This window comes from Myxine glutinosa, chromosome 4 (assembly GCF_964187855.1).
Source record: "Myxine glutinosa chromosome 4, kmMyxGlut1.1, whole genome shotgun sequence".
Taxonomy (NCBI): domain Eukaryota; kingdom Metazoa; phylum Chordata; class Myxini; order Myxiniformes; family Myxinidae; genus Myxine; species Myxine glutinosa.
In genome coordinates, this window is record NC_136264.1 from 188,615,448 (window position 1) to 188,632,670 (window position 17,223).

The window sequence follows — 17,223 nt, forward strand, 5'->3', positions numbered from 1 at the left end:
GAAAATATTTTCTTAATCAATTGGCTAATAGCATAACTAAACCACTCGTGCTTCATCCGAAGATGTATCTTTTAGAAATTTAATTTAACGAGTCATTAATAAAAAATTAAATAATTAATTGATTAATCAATAAATAATGAATCAATGAAATGATTAATCAATAAATCAAAAATATCCTTTATGGCCACATCACCTGGTCACTGTCATGTCCAAATATTAGCTTCCTAGCTCAAACGGTGCCTGAGATATTGCCCAGATGAGAAAGAAAATAAATAAATAATTAATAATGAAGATAAATAAATAATAATCATTAAAAAAATTAAATTGTTAATCAATTGGCTAATAGAATACATAAACCACCCCCATTTCATCAGAATCTGTAACTTTAAAAAAAAAAAATTACCGGTAGTCCTTAAATCGAATAATTAAATAATTAATCGATTAAATAATTAATTGATTAATCAATAAATCAAAAGTAGCCTTTGCAGCCAAATCACTTGGTCATTGGCATGTCCAAATGTCAGCTTCCTAACTCAAAAGGTGCCTCAGATAATGCCCAGAAGAGAAAGGAAATATACAAGTACTTAATTAATCGCCAATAATTAAATAACTCCTCAATTCATTGATTATTCAAAAAACGAAAAATATCGTTTTTGACAAAGGACTTGCTCACTATTGTGCCGAAATTTCAGCTTCCGAGCTCAAAGGATGGCTGAGATATCGCCCGGACAAACAAACAAACAAGAAACCAAGAAAGCAAAAAAAAAAACAACCAGAGTGAAAACTGAGTACTCCCTTTCAGCGTGCGTCATTGCCGAGCCCCCTTCGGTGCCCGGCAATGACGCTATGCAGTGCCTGGAGATGGCATAGGAAAGGTGCGGTGTACAACAAACAAACAAGAAAACAAACAAGTACACATACATTCAAAGTACACCGCCCCCATGCCAAATAATTAAATATCCTACAGCGCGGCATTGCCGGGGCACCTCAGGCGCCCGGCAATACTGCAGTGCACCTCATCGAGGCTGCATTGGGAGGGAGAGGTATACGCTAATTGATTGATTAATTGTAGAATTAAAATCAATAAAAGATTATCACAAATTATTTTCTTAATCAATTGGCTAATAGCATAACTAAACCACTCATGCTTCATCCAAAGATGTATCTTTTAGAAATGTAATTAAATAAGTCATTAATAAAAAATTAAATAATTAATTGATTAATCAATAAATAATTAATCGATTAAATGGTTAATCAATCAATGAAAAATGTCCTTGATAGCCAAATCGCCTGGTCATTGGCATGTTCAAATATCAGCTTCTAACTCAAAAGGTGCCTGAGATAATGGCCAGAAGAGAAAGTGAATTTCATTAACTAAATAAGTACTTAATTAATCGCTAATAATTAAATAACTCCTCAATTAATTGATTAATCCCCCAAAAATATCGTTTTTGACAAAGTACTTGCTCAGTATTGTGCCAAAATTTCAGCTTCCCAGCTCAAAGGATGGCTGAGATATCGCCCGGACAACCAAGAAAACAACCAAGTAAACAAACAAGTAAAGATACATTCAAAGTACACCCGCCTCCATGCCAAATAATTAAATACCCACAGCGCAGCATTGCCAGGGCGCCTCTGGCGCCCGGCAATATCGCAGTGCAGCTCCGAGAGAGTGCATTGGGAGGGAGAGGTGTACAATAATTGATTGATTAATTGCATAATTAAAATCAATAAAAGACTATCATAAAATATTTTCTTAATCAATTGGCTAATAGCATAACTAAACCACTTGTGCTTCATACGAAGATGTATATTTTAGAAATTTAATTAAATAAGTCATTAATAAAAAATATATAATTAATTGATTAATCAATAAATAATTGATCGATTAAATGATTAATCAATAAATCAAAAATATCGTTGATAGCCACATCACTTGGTCACTGTCATGTCCAAATATTAGCTTCCCAGCTCAAAAGGTGCCTGAGATATTGGCCAAATGAGAAAGAAAATAAATAAATGATTAATAACGAAAATAAATAAATAATAATCATTACAAAATTAAATTATCAATCAATTCGGTCACAGCACACATAAACCACCACCATTTCATCAGAATCTGTAACTGGGGATTTTTTTTTTTTTTTAGTAATTAAACGAATAATTAAATAATTAATCGATTCATTGATTAATTGATTAATCAATAAATCAAAAATATCCTTGATAGCCACATCACTTGGTCACTCATGTCCAAGTATTAGCTTCCCAGCTCAAAAGGTGCCTGAGATATTGGCCAAATGAGAAAGAAGATAAATAAATGATTAATAATGAAAATAAAAAAATTATAATCATAAAAAAATTAAATTATTAATCAATTCGGTCAGAGAACACATAAACCACCATCATTTCATCAGAATCTGTAACTTAAAAAAAATAAAAAAAATTGTCTTTAATCAAATAATTAAATAATTAATCGATTAATTGATTAATTAATAAATCAAAAATAGCCTTTGCAGCCAAATCACCTGGTCATTGGCATGTCCAAATATCAGCTTCCTAACTCAAAAGGTGCCTGAGTTAATGGTCAGAAGAGAAAGGAAATTTGATTAAATAAATAAGTACTTAATTAATCGCTAATAATTAAATAACTCCTCAATTAATTGATTAATCAAAAAACAAAAAATACCATTTTTGAGAAAGGTCTTACTCACTACTGTGCCGAAATTTCAGCTTCCTAGCTCAAAGGATGGCTGAGATATCGTCCGGACAAACAAACAAACAAACAAACAAGAAAACAAACAAGAAAGAAAACAAGAAAGAAAACAAACAGAGTGAAAACTGAGTACTCCCTTTCAGCGTGCGTCACTGCCGAGCCCCCTTCGGTGCCCAGCAATGACGATTTGCAAAGCCTGGAGATGGCATAGGAAAGGTGCGCTGTACAACAAGTAGAGATACATTCAAAGTACACCACCCCCATGCCAAATAATTAAATATCCTACAGCGCGGCATTGCTGGGGCGCCCCCGGCGCCTGGCAATACCGCAGTGCAGCTCACAGAGACTGCATTGGGAGGGAGACGTGTACAATAATTGATTGATTAATTGTATAATTAAAATCACTAAAAGATTATCACAAAATATTTTCTTAATCAATTGGCTAATAGCATAACTAAACCACTTGTGCTTCATACGAAGATGTATATTTTAGAAATTTAATTAAATAAGTCATTAATAAAAAATATATAATTAATTGATTAATCAATAAATAATTGATCGATTAAATGATTAATCAATAAATCAAAAATATCCTTGATAGCCACATCACTTGTGGTCACTGTCATGTCCAAATATTAGCTTCCTAGCTCAAAAGGTGCCTGAGATATTGGCCAAATGAGAAAGAAAATAATTAAATGATTAATAATGAAAATAAATAAATATTTAATAAATTTGAAAATAAATAAAATAAATGATTAATAATTTAATTTTTTAATGATTATAATCATTAAAAAATTAAATTATTAATCAATTCGGTCACAGAACACATAAACCACCACCATTTCATCAGAATCTGTAACTTAAAAAAAAAAATTTTTAGTCATGAATAGAATAATGAAATAAATAATTAATCGATTAATTGATTCATTAATAAATCAAAAATAGCCTTTGCAGCCAAATCACCTGGTCATTGGCATGTCCAAATATCAGCTTCCTAACTGAAAAGGTGCCTGAGTTAATGGCCAGAAGAGAAAGGAAATTTAATTTATTAAATAAGTAGTTAATTAATAGCTAATAATTAAATAACTCTTCAACAACAACAACAACAGGCATTTTAAGGCCATTATCCCTGCAAGGGTGGGGGTTAGCCTTGCGGTCCCCATGACAATCTTCTCCATTTTGCCCTATTTTTTTTTTTTTTTGAATACTGAATCGAGGCTCGTGAAAGAGCTGACATTTACTTCACAAACAAATCAACCAGACAAACAAAATATATAAAAAGAGGGAGCGGAAGACAAGATGGGGAGAGAAGGGGAAGCACACAAACACTTGAGAACACACAACATTTGAGAGCAGGGAGATGTGTGGGAGGGAGAGGGCTTGGGGGGAGGAGGCATGGGAAGGGGGGGGGGGGGGGGGAGTGGGAGTGGGAGAAGTATAAAACACAAGGACACCAAGGACTTCCAGAACAGAAGTTGGTATTTCAAAAAAGTGGAATTGGGGTGAAATTAGCGGGGGTAGAAAAGATCAAGGTTTTGGATGGGGGAAGATAAGAGATGGTGGTGAACAGCTGTTTTAAAGACCTGGAGGGAGGAGTGGGATTGAAGGGAGTGAGGGAGTTTGTTCCAGAGGTGGGAGAAAAGAGTAATGAAAGAGTGAAGGTGAGCAGAGAGTCTTGATTTTGGCAGTTTAACCATAAGAGGGTTGCAGGCAGATCTTGTGCGACCTGTAGGAATATTTGCGGGACAGAGCCCAGAGAGAGTTGGGGGGGGCAAGGCCATAGAGGAGTCGGTAGAAGACGGAAAGACCACTAACCTGCCTGCGGTGAGTGAGTGAGAGGCCCTTGGAGTTAGCTTCATCGCGGGAGATTCCAATGATTCTGAATGCTTTGGTTTCAACAGCGTGAAGACGAGCTAGGTGTGAGGCAGGAGCACCAGCCCAGAGGGGAGAGCAGTATTCCATTGAGCTGCAGATGAAAGCCTTGTATGTGGTGAGGAGCTCAGGTGTGCCAAGGAAGGACTTCGCACGACGGAGGATGCCCAGTCGGCGACTGGCTTTGGAGGCCAGATTTGAAATGTGGTTTTCCGAGGAAAGATCATGGCAGATAGTGAGACCCAAAACCTTAAGTGACAGAACTTCTTGGAGAGAATTATTCAGAAAGAGGATGGGAGGTCAGAAAGAGAAAGAGGAAAAGTCCAGTCGGTCTTTTCGGAGAGACATCATAAGAGTGTGAGATTTGTCAGGATTGAAAGACATGTTCCACTTGTTTGCCCAGTCTGTGATTTTGTCCAGGTCTGCAGAGAGTGAGGAGGCTGCAGACTGCCGATCTGAGGGATGAAGAATGGAGCGACAGAGAGTAAAGTCATCAGCAAAGAGATAGAGAGGATTTTCAAGAGAGTCAGAGAGATCATTGATGAAGACCAGAAAAAGCACAGGGCCCAGAACACTGCCTTGGGGAACTCCAGCCTGAACAGGAAGAGGAGATGAGAGAAACCCATTCAGGGCCATACGTTGACTATGACTAGAGAGGAAGTCCGCCAGCCATGCGTGGAGATTTCCATGGACACCAAAAGAGGAGAGTTTGGTGAGCAGAGCGGGGTGTCAGACCGTATCGAACACACGTCATATGTCAAGGGAGACAGCTCTAATTTCCTGTTTGGCATTGAGGACCTCCATCCATTGTTGAGAAAGCAGAAGCAGCATGTCCAGAGTAGAGTGACCAGGTCTGAAACCAAATTGATGATCAGAGATCATCAGATCAGAGACCATTGGAGAAGAGGAAAGATTTCATATCTGAAGCAATGATGGATTCCATGACTTTGCTGATAAATTGGGAGAAGGCTGATTGGTCTGTAGTTGCTGGGATCTGTTTTTGCACCTTTTTTGTGCAAAGCGGTGATGTTGGCAGATTTCCAAGCAGATGGCAGATGACCTTGAGCAAAAGAGAGGGAGAAGAGAACAGAGAGAGGGAGTGAAAGAGCGGAAGAACAGGATTTTAGGACCCGTGGGCTGATGCCGTCAGGTCCAGTTGCAGAATCAGAGTCGAGGGTTGACATAAACTTTTCCACCTTGTCAGGAGGAAAGGACACAGAGTCCAGGAGCAGCTGGGTATGACTGGGTACGGTGGGTACAGAGAGGGATGGGTTTGGGACACAAGATTTAGAGGCAAACACAGAGTTGAGGCATTCAGCTTTTTCATGTGCAGAGTCAGCCGTGTGGCCGTTTGAGGTGAGGGAGGGGATTGGAGTGGGAACAAACACCAGAAACAGATTTGACCAGACGCCACCAGGATTTGGAAGAGGGAGACAGCTAAGAGAGTTCTGTCCTGAGAATGGAGAGATATTGTTTCCTGGCTCTCCTGAGGGTGGACACACACCTGTTTCGGGCTTTGTGAAAGGAAATGAGATTTCCTTCCGTTGGATTTGCTTTCCAGGAGACGAAAGCAAGTTGTTTCTGGGAAATAGCCTCACCACAAGATTCCATGTACCATGGACGGGAGGAAGGGTATGACAACTGAAGACGAGATGGGATAAATCTGTGCATGAGAGAGAGCAATTTACTTTGGAAGAATTCCCAGGATGAGTTGATGTCAGAGGCGGTAGAGATGGGAGACCAGTCCAGATGATTGATGGCTGCTTGAAGACCGTGCCAGTTGGCCTGAGTGAAATGCCAGACTCGTCGACGCTGAGGAGGCTCTCTGAGAATGGTCAGAGATACGTCCACTTGAACAAGCAATTTTCTGCATCTCCCCTTGTTAACCCCCTTACCCGCATTTCTTCTTCGACCATCTTTAGCCAAGTCTTTCTCGGTCTTCCCCGTCCTCTACTTCCTTCTACATTCATTTCCATCACTCTTCTCAACCAGTCACTTTCATCCTTCCTCAACACATGACCAAACCATCTCAACCTGTTCCTCTTTACAGCATCAATCACAGGCTCTATTCCCATCATCTTTCGCAATTCATCATTTGTCTTCCTCTCTCTCAACGATACTCCACACATCCACCGAACCATTCGCATTTCCACCCTTTCCAGCCTTCGTTGCTGCTCTTTGTTCATTACCCATGTCTCACTCCCATAAATCATAACACTTCTCACACATGCAGCATACACCTTTCCCTTCAGCTTCAACGACACTCCCCTCCTCATCAGCATGCCACTCAGTTCCCGAAACTTCTTCCATTAACATCTCACTCGAGCAACCGTTGCCGAGTCTGATCCACCTTCTCCATTCAGCACGTCTCCTAGGTAACTAAATGTTTTCACACCTTCCAGCTTCACGCTGTCTCCAAGATCCAACTCAACATTTCTGCCATCTGCAGCTCCCTCTGTGCACACCATACACTTGAATGTAGCTGCCACACTGGTTAATGACCCTCTCAGACCACTACATTTTTGATGAACCCACTCAGCGCACATTGTACATTGAATGGAGTTCACTCCACCACCCTTCCTGCACACAGCACACGGCCACATCCCAGTTCTTTCCACCTCACCACATGCTTTACCACTTGCCATCACCTTCGTTTTTCCGATATACTCAATTGATAAATAACTCCTCAATTAATTGATTATTCAAAAAACAAATAAATACCGTTTTTGACAAAGGACTTGCTCACTATTGTGCCGAAAATTCAACTTCCTAGCTCAAAGGATGGCTGAGATATCGCCCAGACAACCAAGAAAACAAGAAAGAAAGCAAGAAAGAAAACAAACAAACAACCAGAATGAAAACTGAGTACTCCCATTCAGCGTGCGTCACTGCCGAGCCCCCTTCGGTGCCCGGCAATGACGTTTTGCAATGCCTGGAGATGACACAGGAAAGGAGCGGTGTAAAACAATTATTTTGCACAAATGTATTTGTAGTGTTTGTGATATTACATTTTTATAGGCAATTTAGGTTGAAAAAATATATATAATTCAAAAAAGAACCCCTTAGCACATACATACGGGAGGGGTCGGTGCAGCCTGGAAGTTTGGGACGATTACACCTCACCACCACATAATTCAAAACACCTCACAGCCACGAAACACGAAATTAAGAACGCCTCACCACCACGAAATGAAAAACACCTCACAGCCACGAAACACGAAATTAAGAACGCCTCACCACCACGAAATGAAAAACACCTCACAGCCACGAAATTGAAAACACCTCACTACCACGAAACACGAAATTAAAAACACCTCACCACCACGAAATCAAAAACACCTCACCACCACGAAATTGAAAACACCTCACTACCACGAAACACGAAATTAAAAACACCTCACAACCACGAAATTGAAAGCACCTCACAGCCATAAAACACGTAATAAAAACAACTCACCACCACGAAATCGAAAGTACCTCACAGCCATAAAACACGTAATAAAAACACCTCACAACCACGTGATTCAAAACCACCACCACGTTATTAAAAACACTTCACAACCACGGAAACAAAAGTTTCAGGGAGTTGTTCAATGACAACAGACAGTCCAGATATCTAGATATCTATCTATAATTCCAGTAATCTCTGTGTGTGTGTATGTGTGTGTGTCTGTGACCGCTGTTTCTCGACAACCACGGGTCCGATATACTTGAAACTTGCCAGGTATATTGCTGGGGACCTGAGGATGTGCCTTTTCAAGGTTTCATATTAATCGGAGAAGTAGTTACCGAGCTATGTCCAAAAAACGATTCAACCAATCAGAGAGCAGCGAGCTATCACGTGTGCCGAACGTGGCGAACAGACTCTGCCTCGGACGGCACATTTGAGAGCGTATTCATTTATTTCCCGTTGGCAAACTATGTTGGCGCTATGTTGGCGTTAAACTATGTTTTAAAACTAATTAAAACTAATTTGCGATTCTTTCGCTTTGCGATGCGATTTGCGATTGCGAATATGTTCATTTTTTTTTCTCTTCTCTTTCTACTTTTCCTTGCGATTAAATTGCAAAAAGCCAAAATACGTTGGCGCTAATTGAATAATTGGGCATTAACACTTTTTGGCAAGGAACGGGCACCCACGTACGGGCACGTCCTAGTATAGATAAATGGCTGTCCCTGAGTTGCTGTTTTGTCATGGTTTACACCAATCATAATTCAAACAATCATAATGCACAAATGTATTTGTAATATACGTGATATCACATTTTATAAACAACTGAAGTTGAAAAAAAAAAATTCCCCCAAACAAAAAAAAAATTGGGAAATTTTTCAAAACAAAATACCCTTAGGACATACTGACGGGAGAGGTAGGTGCATACCAGAAGTTTGGTACAATTTCAAAAAAGTTTGAGGGAGTAGTTCAGTGACAACACAGGACAGACACTGCACAGATATATATATATAGATATAATAATATATATAATAATAATATATATAATATATAATAATATATAATAATAATATATATAATATATAATGATATATATATAATAATATATATATATATAATATATATATATTATAATAATAATAATAATAATTCATTTATTTTGTATAGCGCTTTTCCAGAAGCCCAAAGGCGCTTTGACAGAGTGGAAAACATAATGCATAACAATACATGAAAACAACAATTGCAAAAAGACAAGAATCAAGAAAACAAACAGCAGCGATATACGGCATATATATAAGACAAGAATCAAAAAGACAAGACAAGAATCAATAGGGAAATATTTAAAGCAAAAGGAGGGAGAAGGAGAAGAGATAGTCAGGGGTTAAATGCTGTGGGTTGAATGTTGAATGCAGCGTTGAACAGGTGGGTCTTTAGTGATGTTTTGAATGTGGTGAGTGAGGAGGAGTCTCTGATGGTGTGAGGTAGTGAGTTCCAGAGGGTGGGAGCAGCGATGGAGAAGGCCCTGTCCCCCCAGGATCTGAATTTGGTCCGGATGGAGGGGGTCAGGAGGTTGGTACCAGCAGAGCGGAGGTTGCGGGTGGGAGTGTGTCTGGAGAGGAGGTCAGCCAGGTAGGATGGGGCCAGGTTATGGAGGGCTTTGTATGTCAAGAGGAGGATTTTGTACTGGATTCTCTGGGGGATGGGGAGCCAGTGAAGCTTGTAAAGGACGGGGGTGATGTGGTCACGGGTCCGGGAATGAGTGAGTAGACGGGCAGCGGAGTTCTGAATGTATTGGAGTTTATTGGTGATTTTTGAGGGTGAACCATAGAGGAGGCTATTGCAGTAGTCCAGACGGGAGGTGATGAAGGCGTGGATGAGGGTTTCTGCAGCCGTGGAGGAGAGGGATGAGCGGAGACGGGCAATGTTTTTCAGGTGAAAGAAGGCTGACTTTGTGATCTGTTTAGTGTATTTGTCGAAGGAAAGGGTTTGGTCAAAGATGACGCCAAGATTCCGGATGTGAGGGGAGGTGGATACTGGGATACCGTCGATGTTGAGGGCAAAGTTATGGGTGGATTTTGTGAGCGTTTTTGGGCCAATGATGATTATTTCAGATTTATCACAGTTAAGCTTGAGGAAGTTGATTTGAAGCCAGGATTTTATTTCAGTGATGCAGTTTGTCAGGATAGAGTGGGTGTCGGTGGAGACGGACTTGGTGGAGATGAAAAGCTGGATGTCATCGGCGAAGCAGTGGAATTGGAGACCATGACGGCGGATTAAGTGACCGAGCGGGGACAGGTAAAGGATGAAGAGGAGGGGGCCAAGAACTGAACCTTGGGGGACACCTTGGGGGAGGGGAGCAGTGGGGGATTTGCAGTTATTGATGGAGATGAACTGGCATCTGTCAGAGAGGTATGATTTAATCCAAGAGAGGGCAGTGCCGGTGACGTTAAAGGTGGATTCAAGTCGGGTGAGGAGGATAGTGTGATCGATGGTGTCAAAGGCAGCGCTGAGGTCGAGGAGGACGAGAATGTTGAGGTTGCCAGCGTCAGAGGAGAGGAGAAGGTCGTTGGTGATTTTGAGGAGAGCAGTTTCAGTACTGTGGTTGGAGCGGAATCCGGATTGGAATGTTTCATACAAGTTATTGGCAGAGAGATGATGTTTGAGTTGAGTGGCTACAGCGCGTTCCAAAACTTTTGACAGAAAGGGTAGGTTGGAGATGGGTCTGAAGTTGTTTAGGGTGTCAGGGTTTAGACCAGGTTTTTTTAGAATGGGGGTAACAGCAGCAATTTTGAGGGAAGGTGGGACGATGCCTGTAGACAGGGAGGAGTTTATTGTTGCAATGATAAGTGGAGAGAGAGCAGGGAGGGAGGCTTTGACAAAGCTGGAGGGGATGGGGTCAAGAGTGCAGGTGGCAGTTTTCATTCCTATGAGGAGTTCAGAGAGGTCAGTAGGAGAGATTGGGGAGAACCGAGATATAATAATATATATATTATATATATATATATATATACACATACACGCACACACATATATACACACTCAGTACCTATAGAAAGTCTACTCCCCTTTTCAAAATTTTCATCTTTTGTAGCCTTATAGCCTGGAATTAAATTGCATTAAATCAGACTTTTTCCACCTTTATTTTCACATTGTAGCCAACATCTTCCAAGTGAAAAACAAATTCTACAAATTTCAGGAAATTAATTAAAAATACAAAACCAGAATATCTTGGTTGGATAGATGTCCACCCCACTTATAATAGCAATAGTAAATTTGCTCAGTTGTAATCACTCAGCTTCAGAATCCTGTGTTAAAATGTAGTTATTCTGATTATTTCAGAATAAAATCAGCTGTTCATGGAAGTTTCCTCTGCTGGGTAGTGCATTTCACAGCAAAGACTCAACCATCAGCACCAAGGAGCTTTCAAAAGATCTCCAGGGTAAAGTTGTGCAAAGGCACAGATCATGGGATGGGTATAAAAATATTTCAAAGGCCTTGAATATCCTTTGGAGCACAGTCAATACAATCATTAAGAAGGGGAAGTGTATGGTACGACCAACACTCTGCCTAGATCAGGTCGCCCCCCCCCCCCCCCCCAAGCAAGGAGGAGACCGATCAGACAGGCCACCAAGAGGCCAATAGCAACATTCAAAGAGCTACAGTCCTTTGTGGCAAACAATATCCCGAGCACTGCACAAGTCTGGCCTGTATGGTAGGGTGCCAAAAAGGAAACCATTACTCAAAAAGCCCACCTCAGTCCCGTTTGAGGTATGCACAAAACCACTCCAGAGATTCTGAAGCCATGTGGCAAAAAGTTTTGTGGTCTTTGGCCTAAATGCACAACATTACGTTTGCCACAACCCCAACACAGCACATCACCCATATAACACCATCCCTACTGTGAAGCATGGTGGTGGCAGCATCATGTTATGGGGATGTTTCTCATCAGCAGGGACTGGGGCACTTGTCAGGATAGAAGGGATAATGGATGGAGCAAAACACAGGAAAATCGTAGAGGAAAACCTGCTGCCCTCTGCAAGAAAGCTGAAATTGGGACGGAAGTTCACCTTTCAACATGACAATGACCTGAAGCACACAGCCAAAGCTACACTGGAGTACCTAAGGAACAAACAGATAAATGTCCTTGAGTGGCCCAGTCAGAGTCCCGACCTAAATCCAATCAAAAATCGGTGGCATGACTTGAAGATTGCTGTCCATTAACGCTCACCACCCTACGCAACTGGACTGAGCTTGAACAGTTTTGTACAGAAGAATGGACAAATATTGCTCAATGAAGGTGTGCAAACTTGATAGAGACCTATCCCAACAGACTCAACTGTAATTGCTATTAAAGACGCTTCCACAAAGTATTAACTCAGGGGGGTGGACACTTATCCAACCAAGATATTCTAGGTTTGTATTTATATTGCATAAATTTTCTGAAACTCGTAGAATTTGTTTTTCACTTGGAATTTGTGGTTTACAATGTGAAAATAAAGGTGGAAAAGTCTAATTTAATGCTATTTAATTCCAGCTATAAAGCAACAAAAGATGAAAATTTGGAAAGGGGGTGTAGACTTTCTATAAGCATTCTACATAATACATATTATATATGTCAAGTCAAAATCAGAACTCATTACTCTAGTGGATACGAGAAAGCAAGTGTCACACTAGCTATTGCTGCTGCATGCATTCTGACCAACAGGAAATGCCTGTGCCACACATTACCCTGTCTTCCGTATACTAAACAGTGCCGGTCAATTTAAATTTTAACAAGGAGCTGATACTCTCGGTTTCCCACCTTTTTGGTGGTATGAGAAATAGATCTTTGTAATACAAAGGCTAATTTATTGATCTATGTAATATATTTTGATCTGTGTGACTGATGGACAGACGGACTGACTGACTGACGGACGGACAGGCTGACAGATGGACGGACGGACAGATGTGTGGACTGACGGATGGACTGATGGACTTACGGACGGACAGACTGACGGATGGACAGACTGACGGACTGATGGACAGACTGGTGGATGGACGGACTGACTGACGGACTGACGGACAGACTCACGGACGGACAGACTGACGGATGGACGGACGGACAGATATGCGGACTGACGGACAGACTGATGGACTTACGGACGGACAGACTGACGGACGGACAGACTGACGGATGGACGGACGGGCAGATGTGCGGACTGATGGACTGACTGATGGACTTATGGACGGACAGACTGACGGACGGACAGACTGACGGATGGACAGACTGACGGACTGATGGACAGACTGGTGGACGGACGGACTGACTGACGGACGGACTGACGGACAGACTGAGGGATGGACGGACGGGCAGATGTGCGGACTGATGGACTGACTGATGGACGGACAGACTGATGGACTTACGGACGGACAGACTGACGGACGGACAGACTGACTGACGGACTGATGGACAGACCGGTGGATGGACGGACTGACTGACTGACGGACTGACGGACAGATTGAGGGATGGACGGACGGGCAGATGTGCGGACTGATGGACTGACTGATGGACTTATGGACGGACAGACTGACGGACGGACAGACTGACGGATGGACGGACTGATGGACAGACTGGTGGACGGACGGACTGACTGACGGACGGACAGACTGACGGATATAATATATGTTGATCTGAGCTTTTGATAAGATGTGTGTACACAAGCCAAGTTACCGAGATGGTTGCCATGGCAATATAATTCAGCCGATCTTAGTCGTGATCTAATCAGGTTGAGATAATGTCATGCAGAATAGATATCTGCAATATGAAAGTTAAATGCTCAACGGTTTTTGAATACGCAGGTACACAAAGGTACATGGATGGATGAACCGCCTGACGGAGCTAATTTTAAGGCGTCCACCCTCGTAATGAATGAGATGTGTTGAAAATGTATCAGTAATCGTACGACCGCAGGTGGTTTTACCCAACGCAGAAGAGGTCTCGTTGATGCCAAAAATGAAATAGGTATTTTGTCCTGTGACAATTGTGACGTCACATTTAAACTGAGATGCAGTTTAAAACGTAAAGGGAAATCAAGAGACCAAGAGAAGACGTAACTTCAATCAAGTATTTGCCGATGATTATCTTACCGAAGTGCAAGTGAACATAGGAGAGTCTCCGGATTCTTTCCTTCCTTGGGATTCCGGAAATCGTCAGCAGATTGATATCAGACCTAATGAGAAATCATAGGAGAATGGTTATGTCAGGGTCATGACGAAATGGAAATACAAGGTGCTTCTAAAAAACCAACTACATCGCTTGCCTTTTGGTCATGAATCTAAACTTTCACAACATTCATGATTAGCTAAAGGCCCTTGGGACTGAGCTTTTGACATCTTATTGAAATTGCAGCTTGGAGTTGTTGGTATCGATTGCTAGTGCAAGTCACAATGTCCGAGATTGAATGAATCCTAATAAGAACACCTTTAAATGTTGTTCTTTCATACAGGGCCAGAAGAGTGAGGACCAAGACTGGATCCCAAGATACTGCTTCAACCATTCCCAAGCCCATCTCTTTCCAAATTCCCTTCCTGAGAATTTGCAGCAACTGCATCCGTCTTGTCCACTCCGTGTCCTCCCCTCACCCTTATTTATCCATCTGTATTCTCCCTCTTTCTCTTTCCCTACCCCTACTTCCCTTTCTCCCCACCCTCCCTCTTTTCAAACCTATCCCCTTCTCCCTCCCTCTCCTCTCCCTTTCCATCTCTCCCTCCTCCTCCACCTCTCCCCTTCCCCTTCTCCCTCCCTCACTCTCCCACCTCATTTCTACTCTTCCTTTTGTTCTGCTACTTCTTGATCTATTCGATGTTCTAGCTCCTCCATGAGCCTAAACATTGTGTAGAATAACAAGAGTGAGAATTGCTTTGCAATAGATGTCCTCTACCGATGTGATATTTTCAAAGTCCAAAAAGGGCATAACTCTGTGAAAAATTGGCAAAACGCCATGAAATTCGAACTTGCTCTGCAACTTACCATAATAAAGCAATTTACCAAGTTTCAGTTCAATATGTTAAATGGTATGGGGGAAAAGGCTGCAAAACTACAGGAGTGACGGAAGGATGGACAGAGCATACCTTTAGTCCCCAGCATTGAAACCAGTAGCAGACCAATAAAACATAGGGGCAATACCCTTGGCACTCACCTGGTAGAATAAACAGTATACTGAACCGACTAAGGGTATTTCAAACCAATTTCAATGGTTGCTAGAACTTTTGCAGCAGGTATAATCATACAAACATAATCATAAAACTTTAAACAAACAAAGAAAATAATACTTATTTTGGGGGGCAACCCCTCCTTCCCCCAACCCCATATACCTCACCAAGACCCCAATTTTTCTAATGCCTTGAACAAACATTGGTACATCATTGGTAATTAAGGTTCTGGTGAAGTATCATTGAAATTGCATGTGTAGCTTCTGAGAAGAAAGAAAATACCTATTTTGGGGGACAACCCCCCCCCCCCCACACACACACCCAACCATAGACCCCGAAAGGGGCAGAATTTTTTAATATAACAACATGAACCAACTTCTACCCACTCATCCCAACTCTCTCTTCCTCATATGTGGTGATTTCAATTGTCATCATGCCAGCAGGCCAGGTGTGGGTTCCTCTCTCACCAGTCATGGCTCCTCAGCAAACGACTTCTGCGACTCACTGGGACTGACGCAATCTGTCAATTTCCCGACCCGGGTCTCAGTCAATGGAGCATCTTCTCTTCTAGACTTGGTTATGACAAACTTCCCTGCAAATGTCTGCTGCTCTTCTTCTGGTCCAATCGGTTCTTCTGATCATTTCCTTGTTAAAGTGGACATCTCTCTGGCCATTCTCAGAGAGCCTCCTCAGTGTCGACGAGTCTGGCATTTCACTCAGGCCAACTGGCACCCCAGATCTGTTCTCCAAACTCTCATCCTATGGTATCCATGGAAATCTCCACACATGGCTGGCGGACTTCCTCTCTAGTCGTAGTCAACGTGTGGCCCTGAATGGGTTTCTCTCATCTCCTCTTCCTGTTCAGGCTGGAGTTCCCCAAGGCAGTGTTCTGGGCCCTGTGCTTTTTTTGGTCTTCTTCAATGATCTCTCTGACTCTCTGGAAAATCCTCTCTATCTCTTTGCTGACGACTCTACTCTCTGCCGCTCCATTCCTCATCCCTCAGATCGGCAGTCTGCAGCCTCCTCACTCTCTGCAGACATGGACAAAATCACAGACTGGTCAAACAAGTAGAACATGTCTTTCAATCCTGACAAATCTCACTTTTTTTTCTTTTTTTTTTGTATACAGAGTCGAGGCTCATGAAAGAGCTAACATTTATCAAACAAACAAATCAAACAAACAAGCAAGCAAAGTATATAAAAAGGGGAGCGGTCGACAAGATGGGGAGAGAAGGGGAGGAAGCACACAAACACAACATTTGAGAGCAGGGACATCGGGAGATGTTTTTGGAGGGAGAGGGCCTGGGGGGAGGCAGGATAGGTATAAAACGCAAGGACACCAAGGACTTCCAGGAAAGAGGTCAAAAGTCACCTCAAAAAGTGGATTTGGGGTGAAATTAGCGGGGGTAGAACAGATCAAGGTTTTGGATTGGGGAAGATAAGAGATGGTGGTGAACAGCCGTTTTAAAGACCTGGAGGGAGGAGTGGGATTGAAGAGAGTGAGGGAGTTTGTTCCAGAGGCGGGAGAAAAGAGGAATGAAGGAGTGAAGGTGAGCAGAGAGTCTTGATTTTGGCAGTTTAACCATAAGAGGGTTGCAGGCAGATCTTGTGCGACCGGTAGGAATAATTGGGGGACAGAGTACAGACAGAGCTGGAGGAGCAAGGCCAGAGAGGAGTCAGTAGAAGACAGAAAGACCACCAACCTGCCTGGGGTGATTAAGTGAAAGGCCCTCGGAGATAGCGTCATCGCGAGAGATTCCAATGATTCTGGACGCTTTGGTTTCAACAGCGTGACGATTTCACGCTGTTGACTTGATTGTACTCTGTTGATTTCACTCTGTTGTACAGACATAGACTCTGACTATGTCTCTCCGAAAAGACCGACTGGACAACCCTCCCATCTACTTTCTCAGCAATCCTCTCCAAGAAGTTCTGCCACTCAAGCTTTTGGGTCTCACTATCTGCCATGATCTTTCCTGGGAAAACCATATTTCCA

At 42.2% G+C, this 17,223-nt stretch overlaps 1 protein-coding gene across 1 annotated transcript in view; it reads left to right on the forward strand.

Annotated features, from left to right (window-relative positions):
* The window catches only part of LOC137426290 (protein shisa-4-like), a 54,425-nt gene extending 39,353 nt beyond the window's left edge, over positions 1–15,072 (forward strand). The window contains exon 5 of the mRNA XM_068114945.2: positions 14,522–15,072. Within this exon, the coding sequence (XP_067971046.1) occupies positions 14,522–14,535 (14 nt within the window). The 3' untranslated portion in view covers positions 14,536–15,072. The remainder of the gene's footprint in view (positions 1–14,521) is intronic.
* The last annotated feature ends 2,151 nt before the right edge of the window (positions 15,073–17,223 follow it).